The sequence below is a fragment of the Lepus europaeus genome, chromosome 18 (assembly GCF_033115175.1).
Source record: "Lepus europaeus isolate LE1 chromosome 18, mLepTim1.pri, whole genome shotgun sequence".
Classification (NCBI taxonomy): Eukaryota; Metazoa; Chordata; class Mammalia; order Lagomorpha; family Leporidae; genus Lepus; species Lepus europaeus.
The window spans coordinates 22,273,623-22,288,850 of record NC_084844.1 but is presented as its reverse complement, the minus strand read 5'-3'; the positions used below and the strand labels follow the sequence as shown (position 1 = coordinate 22,288,850).

At 54.6% G+C, this 15,228-nt stretch overlaps 1 protein-coding gene across 1 annotated transcript; it reads left to right on the top strand.

The window, feature by feature from the left end:
• Nucleotides 1–2,854: 2,854 nt before the first annotated feature.
• GSDMA (gasdermin A) lies at nt 2,855–12,526 on the top strand. Its single transcript, XM_062216886.1, has 11 exons — nt 2,855–3,068; nt 3,253–3,433; nt 5,996–6,161; nt 7,515–7,611; nt 8,077–8,124; nt 8,499–8,522; nt 9,051–9,071; nt 9,644–9,798; nt 10,233–10,347; nt 11,722–11,795; nt 12,284–12,526. The coding sequence occupies exons 1-11, from the start codon at nt 2,855–2,857 to the stop codon at nt 12,524–12,526; spliced, it is 1,338 nt and encodes a 445-aa protein (XP_062072870.1).
• Nucleotides 12,527–15,228: the final 2,702 nt, after the last annotated feature.

Here is a 15,228-nt window from a genome sequence, read left to right as displayed (position 1 = left end):
AATAAATAAATCTAAAAGAATGAAAGTCGCAAAAGTGTGACCAAGGCACCAAGGCAGGGTGGACTGATGATGGGGCAGGTACTGACCGCCTTCCCTGGAGCTGATGAAAGGACAGAGATGGCGCAGCTCAGGGTCTTGCAGCTGGATTGCAGGTGTCAAATCAACACAGTGATTCTGTGAGATGGAGAGGAAGAAAGAGCAGTGCGGGAAGAACCAGGAGAACCAGCACTGCAGATGAAGGAACACAACACCTGCCTGCATCCCCGTGCATCGCAGGCAGAGACCAAATGAGCCTGATGGCCTCCCCCACCCCGGCCTGCCTCTGCCTCCCCCAAGGCAGAGGGACCTTGACTGTGCTAATAGACTGCCTGCGGAAGAGGGAGGAGTGTTAGAGATCCACACGAGGAGGGCGTGACTGGGAAAGGAGATGAGCAAAATGGCCAGGGGTGGGGACCAGAGAGGCAGCCGCCAGGGTTTGCTTTGCTTTGTTTTGTTTTTATCAAAATTTGTTTATTTTAAAGGCAGAGTGACAGAGAGAGGAGAAAGAGAGAGATCTTTATCTGCTGATTAGCTCCCCAAATGCCCAAAACAGGCAGAGCTGGGTCAGACAGAAGCCAGGAGCTAAGAACTCCATCTGGGTCTCCCATGTGAGTGGCAGGATCCTAAGCACTTGGGTATCACCCACTACCTCCCAGGCGCATCAGCAGGGAGTTGGAGTGGAAGCAAGCAGGGGAATTGGTGGGGACTCGAACCAGGCACTCCGAAATAAGGTGCAGGTGTCTCGCTGTGTCCCACGCCCTGCTGTGTATGTATGGTGCACACTGTCCCATGGGAGGCAGTGCACAGAACACTAAGCAACAGAAAAGCACTGGTCTCGCCCCACCTCTGCCTTCTCAGACCCATGTGTCTAGGGGTACCCGGGATCTGTCCCTGAGCTAAAACAAAGGGAGGGAGGTGCCAAACGCATCCTGAGCAGGAAAGTGGAAGGCAGATTTCGGAAGGCCAGCTCTGCGCTGGACTCTGGACAACACAGGGCTTCTTATCTCCGTATCACACTTGCACCTGCAAGGCCTCACCAGGAGTCCCAGCTGCTTCCAGATGACCATGACAATGACACAGCTGAGATGCCTTCCCTCATCACACTCTCGCACACAGCACACACTCACACTTGCACACACACCTCCCACTGCCTCTCTCTGCAGCCCCTACTCCATGATGTCTACAAGCCTGCCTTGAGTTGCCACCTCTCTCACAGCCCCAGCTGCCCACACCCACGCTGGCACCTGCCTGGCAGCTTCCCACCCACCCCCTCAGCCCTCAGGAGGCCAGGGCCCAGGGCCTGGGGCAGGGCACACGTGGAACAGGTTGATGCTGTTCTCCCGGAAACGGACCAGGCGGAGGGTGGGTCCTTAGAAACCTCCATCCCTGCCTCCACAGAGGCATAAAGCAGCCCGCCCAGGCAGGTGACAGTCATTCGTTCAATCTACAGACCAAGGGAGACCTGAGCCTTCCCCCCACGCCCTGCTGACGGACGGACCCAGCATCTCTCCCGGTAAGAAGGGGCAGGGGTTGTTCCGGGGACAAAGGAAGATGGGCGGGACCAGAAGGGCATGGGGAGATTGGCATCAGGGGGAGCAGGGGGCAGGGTTCCTGTGAGCCCCCTCTGGGGAGGAGAAGGCTGCAGGCACCCAAGTCCTTCCCCATACCAACTAGTCCAGGAGGCTGGCCCTCCAGGGGATGAGGACTGTAGCAGGCACCTGGGAGCTGGTAGAATGGCTCCCTGCGTGTGCGCCTGTGCCTCCCACTCCTCCACCTTCTGGGAGGCATCCACAGGAAAGGTGAGGCACTTCCAGGTCAGCTGGTGTGTCCTTTGCCACCCACAGGGATATAATTTGGGTGTGCCGCTTGGCCACCCAGCCAGGGCACCTGGACTCGCACTTCAAAGATGGAGAGCTACGGTGGCAAACCTTGGGCTATGCTAGCCCCCATACTTCTGGGGCCTCTCACCCCAGGGCCACAATCACCCACTAGCTTGTTATTTCCACACACATACGCCAAGCTCCAGCCCTGATGACAGAGACGTGACTGAGACCCAGGTCCAATTTCAGGGAGGTCAGTGACAAGTGGGTGAGAAGGGCGGGTGAACAGGTCACAGGAAGTGGCAGGTGTTTCAGAAGGGGATGTGCAAAGTGTTCTGGGAACACAGGCGGAGTCAGCAGCTGCTTAAAGGAATGTGGGAAGGGGTCTGGAGGAGGTGACCCAAGTTGAGCCTTGAAGGTGAACAGGGACTTCGCAGATGGGGAAAGGGGTTTGGGAAGCAGAGGGGGCAAAAGCAAGCAGCATCAGACCGCTTGACTGTTGGGGTACCAGCTGCAGGGAAGTGGTCTCATCTCGCCCAAGAGCCGGGAGGTGGGCACAAGGAGGGACAGGGCACTGCAGCGGGCTGCACCTGCGCCCCGGGAAATGATGACTGGGGCAGGTGCCCAGCTCTGCCCGCCCAGGCCCTTGGCCCCAGGAGTGGCAGCTTCCCTTCCCCGTGGCTGTTCTCTGATGGGAGAGGAAGCTTCCCTTCCATCGCTGGTAAAATGTTCCAGTCTGTGAAGAGGACGAGAGCGTGGAGAGAACACTCTTCGTCCCCTTGACAAAGAAAGGGGCGGTCTGGCTTCCCAATCACCGGTGTGCGCTCTTGAGCCCCAGCTTCCTCCCTCCACAAGAAGACGGCCCCTTGGCTCCTTCCAGCCCTGAGGTCCAGGGACCCAGGCATCTCGAAGGGCTCTGTTAGGGCCCCGAGTCCTGGTCCCCTGGAAGCTATCGTGACCTCTCCCATCTCCCCTGCCTCTCCCTCCCAGAGACAATGACCATGTTTGAAAATGTCACCCGGGCCCTGGCCAGACAGCTAAACCCTCGCGGGGACCTGACGCCCCTTGACAGCCTCATCGACTTCAAGCGCTTCCACCCCTTCTGCCTGGTGCTGAGGAAGAGGAAGAGCACGCTCTTCTGGGGCGCCCGCTACGTCCGCACGGACTACACCCTCCTGGACCTGCTGGAGCCTGGCAGCGCCCCCTCGGGTGAGCCTGGGGCCTGCGGCTGACCTCCGAGGGGTCCTGAGGACAGGGCCTCCTATCCCCAGAGGCCCCTCTGGCCAGATGTGGTTGATGTCCTCAAGCCCAGGGCTCCCACTGGGAGTTCAGGCAGCAGGAGGGACAAGGGGTGCCTCTCGGCCCAGCCCGTTTTGTCTTCTTCCTCCTGCAGATCCAACAGACTCTGGGAACTTTGGCTTTAAGAATATGCTAGATGCTCGAGTGGAGGGAGAGGTGGATGTGCCAAAGACGGTGAAGGTGACGGGGACCGCAGGGCTGTCCCGGAACAGCACTCTGGAGGTCCAGACGCTCAGTGTGGCTCCCAAGGCCCTGGAGACCTTACATGAGGAGAGGTGAGAGGCAGCGGGCTGGGGGCTGCCGGATGGAGCGGGGCAGGGCGTAGAAGGGTGGGGCCCTCATGCTGGCGGGTGCCAATCTGGTCACCTGTTGGGAACCTTCTAGAATGTCTGTGCATCTGGGCTGGGACTTTGGAAAAGTTTTCTCTTAAGAGCTCAGTTTTCTTTCCTGCAAAATGATGGGGTCCAAGGATCACTGCTTTGGCTCCTTCCAACGTTAAAACTATGAACTTTCCTACAAAGGTGGAGCTGGTCAGGACTGCTCCCCACCGCAGCTGAGCGCCGCGTCTGCTCCCATAAGTGAGGCTTGCTACCCAGCATGACACACACACCTGGCACGCCCGTCCCAGGGGCACCAGGGGCGTGGCAGATACAGTGGTGACGCCCGGTGCTCCGGATGTTTGGCCTGACAGGGGAACTGGCTTTTACGTAGTTAAGTAGTGGTTGAAAGAAGGTGAGCGCTGGGGAGGCCGGAAGCAAGGGCTGAGGTGTTCCAGAAGCTATCAGAAAACACCTAAGAGCTTCGTGGCGTGCAAAGCACCCTAGAGCATGCTGGGGCGCATCTAGAACATTCGTATCTGCTTGTAATCTAGGAGTGAAAAAAATGCACAAATGCGAACATGGTCCGAGGCATGAAGTCGTAAGTGATCTGAGTCTTGGGGCAGATCGAGGGACTTCTGGCTGGGAAAACAAGGAAAGAACTCACAGAGGTGGCGGCCCGTGACCTAGGCCTTGAAAGGGCAGTAGAAATTGGACATGCAGGGCTGGTAGAAGGATGCTACAGAGGCTCAAAATTGAGAACTCTCAAAACAAAGGGGGGTGAGGGGCCCAGGGAGGACAGGGGATGGGCATTTGGTGCAACGATTAAGCCACCACTTGGAACAACCACATCCCATGTTGGAGGCCTTGGATTTGAGTCCCAGCTCTGCTCCTGATTCCAACTTCCTGTTACTGTGCATCCCGGGAGGCAGCAGGTGATGACTCAAGTCCTTGGGTCCCTGCCACCCACGTGGGGGACCTGGATGGAGCTCTGGTTTCTTGGTTTTGTCCTGGCCTAGCCCAGCTGTTGCAGGCATTTGGGGAGTAAACAACAGATGGACAATTTCTATTTGTCTCTGTCTGATTTTCTTCCCCTCTGCCTTTCCAATAAATTTTTAAAAATTAAAAAAATCAATAAGGGACCACGAATAGCCACTTTGGCAGGAGCAGAAGAGACACAAGTGCAAAAAGTGGGAGGTGCAACCTGGAGCGGACCACAGAAGAGCAGGTGCCAGGTCAAGGTGATTGAGATCCTGTATTCTGTAAGCACCAGAGAGACCTGCAGTGCTCTGATGTGTCTCCTGACTAATCCAGCCACGTGGAGGAAGCCATTCAGATAGGGACAGGGGTTTGAAGCAGGCAGACGGAGCACTGTCCCACTGTGCGTCAGAGATGTAATCCAGGGAGAAAGCAGTCAGACTGAAGACGGGGAACTGAGGCAGGACCTGCCGTGAAGGGCAGCAGCATGGCCTGGACTCAGACCTGGCAGAGGCTCTGGCAACGCTGACGATGACAGGTGATCCAGGTGTGACACCGCAGGACAAGCACGGTGACGTGACAGCTAACGGGAAGACAGAGCAAGAGGGGCACTGGACAGGAGGATTGTGGGTCCCCTCTGGGTGCTCCGAGTCTGTCGCTGCCCTGAGGATGTTTGACAGGTGCTGGGAAGAGCAGTCAAGGCGAACACACACGTGTGGCGGTCGGCAACACAAAGACTGAAACTCCAGGAAGCGGGAACTGTTGCACGGAAATCAGAGAGCACAGGGGAGGGAACAGAATCTTGGAGAACATCACATTTTAGCAAGCCAGGTCAAGCGGAAAATGGACGCAGACAGAATGGATAAAACTTAGAACCAGACAGCCAGGAGAGGAACCAGGATCCTACAGCGTGACTGGAAGCCAACGGAAGGCAGTGTGCCATGGGGTTTTGGACAGCAGGATCAGTGCTGCCCAGGGGCAGGTGTGACGGGAAGGAAGCCCTGTGGTGTCCACTGAGGAGTGGAAATCTAGGAGTGGGCGGTGAGGATGCAGACAGTGGGGGTGGGCATGTTGTTTGAGATATTTGCCAATGAAGTGAAGGAAAACCGAGGGTGGTCACTTGAGGGAGTAGCAAGATCAAAGAAATGACTTTTCCAGGATCAGGGAGATGTGCTTATCGTGGGGTCAGGGAGAAGAAGCAAGCGGTGAGGAGGAACCGGCGTTCATGGCAAGAGAGGAGGAAGGAGGTGGAGAGAACAAATGACAGAAGAGATAGAGAGAGGTGCACAGGAGGCCCTGTTTGGGCAGGCGCTGCGCCAGGCGATGGCAGTTTATCTCGACAACCCTGGCGGCTGGCGTCAGTACACTCATTTTCTAGATGAGGCAACTCCGACTCGGATAAGCCGCCCTACCGGTCAGCAGCAGCTCTGGGTCTCAGCCCCAGTCTTACCCCAGAGCCCCTGCTCCTTCCCCAACACCACAGCACAGAAGAGAAGGCACGGGCCGAGCTCCGAGCGCCCCCCTCTGTGTCCCCCACTGCAGGAAGCTGGCAGCAGACCACCCGTTCCTGAAGGAGATGCGTGAGCGGGGGGAGAACCTGTACGTGGTGATGGAGGTGGTGGAGACTGTGCAGGAAGTGACTCTCGAGAGAGCCGGCAAGGCAGAGGGCTGCTTCTCCCTCCCCTTCTTCGCCCCACTGGGGCTCCAGGTGTGGTCCAACTTGGGCTCTGCACTCTCTCTCACACACACATTCACACGGTCACACACACACACACATGCTCAGTCACACACACACATACACACAGGCATGCTCACAGTCACACACACACACATGCTCAGTCACATGCATACACACACAGCCACACACATTCATACAGTCACACACATGCTCACACATAGGCATGCTCACACAGTCACACACATGCATGCTGTCACACACGCGGACTCACACAGTCATGCACACACAGCCCCTTCTCAGAGGTCTCATCAATTTTGCCTGGTCTGTGCCCCACCCAGGATATTGAAAAGGACTTTCCTTCTCCCTGCTCTTCAAGACCCAAACCTGTCAGCCACGCTCTCTGGTCAGTGGCACGCAGTGGGGGCCAACCTCTGAGCCAGATGCCACAGGGGCAATCGGGGAAGGGGAAACTCACACTCACGGGTTTGCACTCGCGGTGCTCTCCATCTCAAGAGAAGGCCTTGGAAATAGAAGCCAAGTGAATGAAGAAGTGAGGAGTGGACAGTGAGGAAGTAGACAGAGGGGATGAGCAGGTTCTTTGAGATATTTGCCAATGAAGTGAAGGAAAGAACAGGATGGTAACTTGAGAGAGTTGCAAGATCAAAGAGATGGGTTTTCTGGGATCAGGGAGATGTGCACACCATGGAAGCAAACCAAAGGAGCACGCAGTGAAAGCACCCGCTGTTATAGCAAGAGAGGGGGAAAGAGATGGAGAGAACGGATCCCAGAAGGGATGAGCAGCGAGGGGAGGGAGGAGAAGGAAGCAGCAGGGGCCCAGGAAGTCCTTGCTCATAGAGAGCTCTCAGGCTCACGACACAGAGCAGATGCAGGGGCTGAAGTCCAGAGAGCGCAGGCTTGGAAGACCCAGCGGGAATAAGTAACGCTCCACCCACCTATCTCTACTGAGTATGGACATTCGAGGGATGGTTTGGGATTTGGAGCTGGGAGAAGGGGTTAAGTCATGGAGGCTTCCTGCACGAGGTGAGCATGGAACAAGGAGAAGACGCAGAGGAAGGAACCAGAGCCTGCCTGGGTCAGAGGGCCACACAGGCAGGTGAGAGGAGCAGGTGTCCCAGGTCCCTTCCCGTGTCTGAACCAAGAAGACAGACAGAGATGGTTGGAGAGATGTCACAGGAGAGGAGCGGAAGTGCTTTGACACCCCCCCCTCACCGAGTCCAGAGCAGGTAGAGAGCTGATCAGAGACACCGCTGAAGGTGTTTCTTAACTCCCCAGGGGCCCGCAGCCCAGCCCTGGCCCTGCTCTTGTCCCCAACCCCCAATTTCTCATACTTAGGATTCACAAATCTTCACCTTCTAATCCTAGGGATCTGTAAACCACAAGGAGGCTGTAACCATCCCCAAGGGCTGTGTCCTGGCCTTCCGAGTGAGACAGCTGATGGTCAACGGCAAAGATGAGTGGGGTGAGCAGAGACCCGCACCTTCTCCCCACACCAATCCCAAGGCATTCTGGCCCCCTCTGGTGGCCATGGAAGGGAATGCATGAAGGAATGTGCTGGATCCTGCTGGGAACCTGGCTCCAGGGGCTGCTCCTGATGGGTGAAGAGGTTGGGGGTTCTGGGCATCTACTTGTTGCTAGGCAGCCATGGTTTAGTTGGGTGAGTGGGTGCAAAACTGAACAAGCACAGCTTCTCTGAAGCCCCCCGTGGAAGGTGGAAACAGGCATAAGTACTAGAATGCAAAGCAGGAAATAGTTGCTATCCTAGGAGAGAATTTCCAACTTCCTGCAACGGAGATGGAGCAAGGAATTGGATGAGGCATTTCAGGGACAAGGTCCAGCTCCTACAGAGCCCTCGGGCTCGGTTGCAGAAGGAAGGGTAGAACGGCTGCTGAGTGTGCCCCTGCTCTCCCTCCCCTGCCCGTCACAGACATCCCGCACATCTGCAGCGACACCATGCAGACCTTCCCTCCCGGAGGTAAGTGCAGGTGCTGCCGGCTCCCTGCATCCCTGCCCTGCCCCTGCACTCTCTGCCACCAACAGCGCACACTGGGACCCCCCAAGGAGCCCTGTGTTTGCTTCCCAAGTCCCCCAAGACTATTTATCAATACCAACTTTCAGAAAGATAGATAGAGGCATACAAACCCTATCCCAGAGGGACAGAGCAATACAGAGACCAGAGCAGAGTAAGGCTTGGAGGCAGAGTGCGCTCCCCAATTGCAAGGGTGGCAGAGCTGACAGAGGCTCCATGGGTTTTCTAACGAGCACGGATAGAGTTCCCTTGACAACTGCCTGAGATAACAAGGCAGAGTGAGTTTTATGCTGAGGCGTGTGCATTGTTTCTGTCTTTAGAAAAACCAGAAGAGAAGTTCACACGTAAGTGCTCCCTTTCATCCGATGCTGCTTTCTTGACTCAGAAACTCCCAGCTTTTTCTCCCCTTCTGCACGGGATTGACAGGGAAGATGGTGGAGCTGGTCTTAGCAACTGCTGTACCCGAAATGTGGCGGAAGTTCCAGCGGCTTCAGAAGAAGCAGTGGAAGGGGGAGGTTTTTGGACAAGAAGCCCAGGTGGTTTGAGGCCTCGTACCTTTGTTCTCAAGGCCTTGGCAGCCCTCTGGGGGTTCCACCCACGGCTGCAGCCCTGCTCCCCAGCGACTGGGGTGGGAGCTGCTGAGTCACCGCGGTGCCAGCGCACTCCCAGAGCCCGTTTCCGTGTCGCAGTAGCTCTTCTCCTGAGCTTTCCGTACCTCCCAGGAATGGAGCAGGAGAATCCAGATAGCCGGGCTCCCCCAGGAGACAGGCAGGGTGCACTCGGCATCCTCATTAGTGTCTCCTCCCCTGGGGATGGCTGCCATGCTGCAGGATTCCATCCTTAATGCGGTTCTGTTTTTCTTATTTTCTCAGTTATCCAGGCATCTGATGTTGGTAAGGAATGTTCTGTGTTTCTCTCAAGGCTTTGGCTTGAAGATGGCAAGGGAAGGATTTGGGTGGAGGGAGAGGAAGCCGGGGGCTGAGTCCCAGGTCCTGGGGATTGAAGCCACGTCCAGGCACCCAAAGCAGGCTGGACATAGCCCTGGGATGCCAGGCCCCTAGGGAGCCAGGCTACAGTTCCAGCTGTCCCTGAGCTACCCACAACCCAGACATAGACCCCCTTCCCTCCAGCACAGCCCCACCCTGGCCTCCATTCAGCTGCCATAGTCATTCTCCTGTAGGGGAACTAGATCTTCCCACTTTCAGCTGGAATCGGAGAACAGGAAGTTAACGGTGTACTACTGCGGGCTGGGGCCTGGGATAGCAGGGAAGATTAACGTTGGGTTCCGGGACACTGAGGGGCCCGGCCTGCCTCCTCGCCCCAACCCTCGCATCAGGGCTGGAGGACAGCTTCATAACCACGCTCCTTGGCTCAAGCTGGGAGCAGGGCACAGAGGAGGCCCGCAGGGAGGATGCTGGCTGGCAGGGAGGGTGGCCGGCCGGTGGCCACACTTACCGTCTCCTAGGCGAGGCACACGAGGACTTCAGGACCCTGAAAGAAGAGGTTCAAAGAGAGACCCACGAAGTGGAGAAGCTGAGCCACAGAGGGCAAAGCTCCCTGCTCAGCTCCCTCAGCAAACTTCTAGGGAAGAAAAAGGAGCTGCAAGACCTTGAGCTCACGGTGAGGCCTCAGGAAAGCCGGGGAGTGTGGGAGAAGGAAGCTGTGGGGTAGGGGTGAGGGTGGAGGGTATGACCGTGGGGAAGGCGGCGGCCAGGGGCCAGTGGAATCCATAGTGGATAGCTTCCCCCAGGCTTGCCAAGTGCCACCCTTGTCCCCTGGGAAAGAGTAAACAGTGACGATGCCCCCAGGGCACAGGCTCCCTCACAAGGACAGGGGGCAGGCAGCAGGCCGGAGGGCTCTCTGGGCGAACAGGCAGGACGCTTCCCTTTCCAGGGTCCAAAACCCAGAGGCCAGGGCACCAAGAGTCCAGTACTTTTCAAGACTTGGTACCTTGGAAAAGGGACAGGGAAACGCGACAGGGGTCACTCGTGTCCAGGAATTATTAGGTTCTGGGCACCGTGTCATCCTAAATAGTCACCCACCTTTTCCCACAGCTTGAAGGGGCTCTAGACAAGGGACATGAAGTGACCCTAGAGGCACTCCCAAAAGATGTCCTACTCTCAAAGGAGGCTATGGGTGCCGTCCTGTATTTCCTTGGAGCCCTAACAGGTAAGGCGGGAAGATCTTCACTTACAGACCTGGTGAGTGACAGGAATGAATCACTGGAATGAACTCCCAAATGAAGGAATGCCAGGCAAATCATGCCACAGTCAAGTTCTCTATATCAATAATATTTTTAATTGTTATTTATTTATTTGAAAAACAGAGGGATAGCTCCCTTCCTCTGGTTCACTCCCCCAAATACTTGTAACACCTGGGGAGGGTGGCTGAAGCTTGGAGGCAGGAGCTCAGTCCAGGCCTCCCACATGGGTGGTGGGGACCCACCTCCTTGAGCCATCACTGCTGCCTCCCAGGGTCCACATTATTGGGGAGTTGGAAGCAGAAGCTGGAGCCAGGAAGTGAGCCCAGGCCCTCTGATGTGGGATGTGGACACAGTAACCGTAGCTTAACTGCTAGCTCAGCCCCCACTCCCGCATCTATATTTTTAAAAATAACTTTATTTGAAAGAGAGACAGCCGGTGCCACGGCTCACTAAGCTAATCCTCCGCCTGCGGCGCCGGCACCCCAGGTTCTAGTCCCAGTCAGGGTGCCGGATTCTGTCCCGGTTGCCCCTCTTCCAGGCCAGCTCTCTGCTGTGGCCAGGGAGTGCAGTGGAGGATGGCCCAAGTCCTTGGGCCCTGCACCCCATGGGAGACCAGGAGAAGCACCAAGGCTCCTGCCTTGGGATCAGCGTGGTGCGCCGGCCGCAGCGCGCCTACCACGGCGGCCATTGGAGGGTGAACCAACGGCAAAAGGAAGACCTTTCTCTCTGTCTCTCTCTCTCACTGTCCACTCTGCCTGTCAAAAATTAAAAAAAAAACTTAGTTTCATTCCTAAGGGCCCCTTTCATTCATTCGGGCCCCTTTGAGGGCCTGAGGAGACAGCCTAGTCTTGCTAATAGAGGTGGGAAATAACCCTAATTTTACTGGCCACATGTTTTACCCTTCTGCATAGAGCTAAGCTCAACACCCATGTTAACACCTGTTCGCTTTAGTTTCAGAGAGTGACATCTTCTGATCTTGACCCTACGTTTTCTGGTTGCCTCTGCACTGTCCCCACTTAGGCAACCCCTCAGATACAAACTGAGGGTTTTGTTCCCTTAGGAAGCCTGCCCTTCCTCAGATGACCAAAAGCACACTTCCATCGCTGGCTCCCCGACACCTGGACTCTAATTACATGTCACTTTGTCAGTTCCTTAAAGGGGGAGTGCAGTTGCTAGCTAACACCCAGAAAAGATGCCTGACAGAGCAGGCACACAACAGGAATGAATGAATGAATGAATGAATGAATTGAATGCTGGAATTCCGGAAATGCACCCATTTGGAGTCTGCAGTCCCCTCGGCACCAGCAACTCACATCTTTTCCTCTACATTTTTTCTCCAGTGCTAAGCGAAGCCCAACAGAAACTGCTAGTAAAGTCCATGGAGAGAAAGATCCTACCTGTGCAGCTGAAGCTGGTAAGGAGAGAAAACAAAACAAAGCAAAACGTGGCCTTTTCCCGGGAGAGCGGGACGGGAATAGCTAGGGCTAAGAGGAGGAGCAGATTTAGCATAAGGACAGACGCACCCCTGAGAGCTCATGCCCACTTCTCATTCCTCTCTCGACTTCCTATTTGTTCTGTCCCAACGAGAGGTAGAAGAGAGAATTGCCGGGCAATGATCTTGGTGTACCAGGCTTCTCTTGGGAGAAGAGACAGAAAACCTTGACTTTGCTAGGTGTGAGTAAATCGTTTACCCTCTGGGTCTGTCTCAAGGTCCTCCTCTGTGCAACAGGGCTAGAAATAAATGCGCTTGCCGCTACAGAGGCCGTAAGAAGGCCCAGATGGAGTTGCAAGGCATTGTAGGAGTTACAACAAGGAGCGCAGCCTTTTTTGTGATTCTTGTGGGTTCGGAGAAAGGAAGAGGTTTCTAGTGTTCCCTATTCATTCTGTCTTGGTTCCCGCCAGGTGGAAAGTGCAATGGAACAGAACTTCCTGCAGGATAAAGAGGGGGTTTTCCCCCTGCGACCCGAGTTGCTTTCCTCCCTTGGGGAAGAGGAACTGACCCTCACGGAGGCCCTTGTGGGGCTGAGCGGCCTAGAAGTGCAGAGGTCGGGCCCCCAATACATGTGGGATCCAGACACCCTCCCCCACCTCTGTGCCCTGTATGCTGGCCTCTCCCTCCTTCAGCTGCTGACCAAGGCCTCCTAACTTGCCTGCCTTCTGTTTCCGGCTTCCCTAATGCCTTCCCAACCTCAATATGCTGCGCCGCCAGGCTGAAGCTGACTAAAATAACTTCCGGTCACCCGCAATTAGCAATTTCTACATTGTGCCCTGCAGCACCACAACCTACTAAGCCCATCTTTTGATGCTGAAATCCTGTAGAAGTGGAAGCACTTAGACTTTTAAACTGCGAGTCATTTCAACAGAAGCATCCTTATGAGTGCCAATTCAAGTCCCAGCTACTCTGCTTCCAATCCAGCTCCCTGCTAAGATGCCTGGAAAAGCAACAGAAGATTGCTCAAGTACTAGGGCCCTACCAACCAGGATGGAGTTCCTGGTCCAACCCTGGCTATTATGGCCATTTGGGAAGTGAACCAGCAGATGGAAGCTCTCCCTCTCTGTCTTTCCTTCTCTGTCACTCTGCCTTCCAAATTAAAAAAAAAAAAAAAAAAAAAAAAAAAGGAAGAAAGAAAGAAAGAAAACTTCCTGTCCTAATTCTCACTTGTTCTTCCTCCAAAAAAACCTTTATTGGAATTAATTATGTCAATCTTAGCATGAAATGTATTTTGGTGTGTTTCTTTAATGAATTTATTGGGACTGCCACTGGGGCATAGTGGGTAAAGCTGCCACCTGCAGTGCCTGCATCCCATATGGGTGCCAGTTTGAATCCCAGCTGCTCCACTTCTGATCCAGCTCTCTGCTATGGCCTGGGAAAGCAGTAGAAGATGGCCCAAGTGCTTGGACCCCTGCATCCACCTCGAGACCTGGAAGAAGCTCCTGGCTCCTGGCTTCGGACTGGCATAGCTCTGGCCTTTGTGGCCATCTGGGGAGTGAACTAGCGGATGGAAGACCTCTCTCTCTCTCTCTCTCTCTCTCTCTCTCTCTCTCTCTCCTCTCCCTCTCCCTCTTCCTCTCCCTCTTCCTTTTCCTCTCCATCTCCCTCTCCCTCTGCCTCTCTGTAACTCTGCCTTTCAAATACATAAATACATCTTTAAAAAAAAAGAATTTATCATAAGGAGAGGGGCTCTTTGCCCTAACCATTAGGATGGCTGCATCTGACATCACAGTATGACTCCCAGTTCTGCTCCTGATTCCGACTTCCTTCTAATGTGCACCCTGGGAGGCAGGCAGGATGACAGCTCAGCTAGTTGAATCCCTGCCACCCACACGGGACACTTGAATTCCTGGTTCCTGGCTTCAGCCTCCTAGCCATTGCAGGCATTTCGGGAGTGAACCAGTGGATTGGAATACTTATTCACTTGCCCTTTCTCACTCTCTTTCTCTGCCTCTCTGCCTCTCTGCCTCTCTGCCCAAATTTAATTTGTGTTAGTATGATAATGGCTGTTTTTCTATCTATACATCACCTATACATGATTACAGCTCTGCATTGTCCTCAAGCCAGCTGAAAAGTACTCAAAGAAATACGTGTACACAGAACGTGGGAGATCATCAGAGCAGCTTCTCTTCAAAGAAGACTATTTGGGGTCCTTAGCCTTGGGTGGAGGGACTGGGGAAAGGGAAGATCTAGAGGTATGTGATGCAAGCCCCAAACAAAAACGAGACAAGATTCAAGTGAATAGAAAATGTCAATGGGTCTTTTAAAAAATGGGGCCCAAGAATAGGACTGATAAAAACTTTCAGAAGTAAACTGTGTAGGAGCCGGCGCAGTGGCACAGCAGGTTAAGCCGCCGCCTACAGTGTCAGCATCCCACATGGGTGCTAGTTCCCTTCCAACTCCCTGCTAATACACCTGGGAAAGCAGCACAAGATGGCCCAAGTCCTTGGGCTCCTGCACCCACGTGGGAGACCCAGAAGAAGCTCCTGGCTCCTGGCTTTGACCTGGCCCAGCCCTGGCTGTTGCAGCCATCTGGGGAGTGAACCAGTGGATGGAAACTCTCTGTCTCCCCACCCCTCACTCTGCCTTTCAAATAAATAAATATTTTTAAAAAGTAAATTGTGATTTCTTTGGACTTTCTATTTCTGCCCTCAATTTAGAGTGATTATGGGAAGTAGAGTAGATAGGTTTGGTGTATGGGCCTTCTAATATATATCAATCTCACCAAATACTGATTTTACATCATCCTCTTCTGCCTAAAGTTGGGTTTGAATATCTTCCACCAACCTCTTTGGAAGCAGTTTTAGAAGCAGGCAGTTGGTGCAGCAGTTAAGATGTGCACTTGGGGGCCAGCGCTGTGGCACAGCGGTTTAAGCTGGCACCTGCAACACCGGCATCCCATATGGGCACTGGTTCGAGTCCTGGCTGCTCCACTTTGGATCCAGTTCTCTCTGTTAATGTGCCTGGGAAAGCAGCAAAGATGGCCCAAGTGCTTAGGTCCCCTGCACGCATGTGGGAGACTGGATGAAGCTCCTGGCTCCTGGCTTCGGCCTGGCCCAGCCCCAGCTCTACTGCAGCCATTGCAGCCGTTTGGGGAGTGAACCAGGGGATGGTCAGTTTCTCTCTGTCTCTCCTTCCCTCTCTCTCTGTAACTCTGCCTTTCAAATGAATAATCAGACTCTCCCTTGCCTTGGCCGCCCCAGCCCAGCCTGGGCTGCTCACTCACCACGGATTCACAAAGCCAAAAGCTTTGTGCTAAGTCATCCTCCCCATCCAGCCTCCCTGGATTGCTCGTGGCCACACCGGCTGGTTATCTGCTGACTTGATTTTTTGTCTCTTGTGAAGCAAACTTAAT

Excerpts from the sequence above, each read along its gene's own strand:
- GSDMA (XM_062216886.1), top strand. The coding sequence starts at position 2,855 with ATGACCATGTTTGAAAATGTCACCCGGGCCCTGGCCAGACAGCTAAAC. Across the intron at positions 3,434-5,995 it reads GAGACCTTACATGAGGAGAG|GAAGCTGGCAGCAGACCACC; the intron begins GTGAGAGGCAGC and ends CCCCCACTGCAG. Across the intron at positions 6,162-7,514 it reads TCGCCCCACTGGGGCTCCAG|GGATCTGTAAACCACAAGGA; the intron begins GTGTGGTCCAAC and ends TTCTAATCCTAG.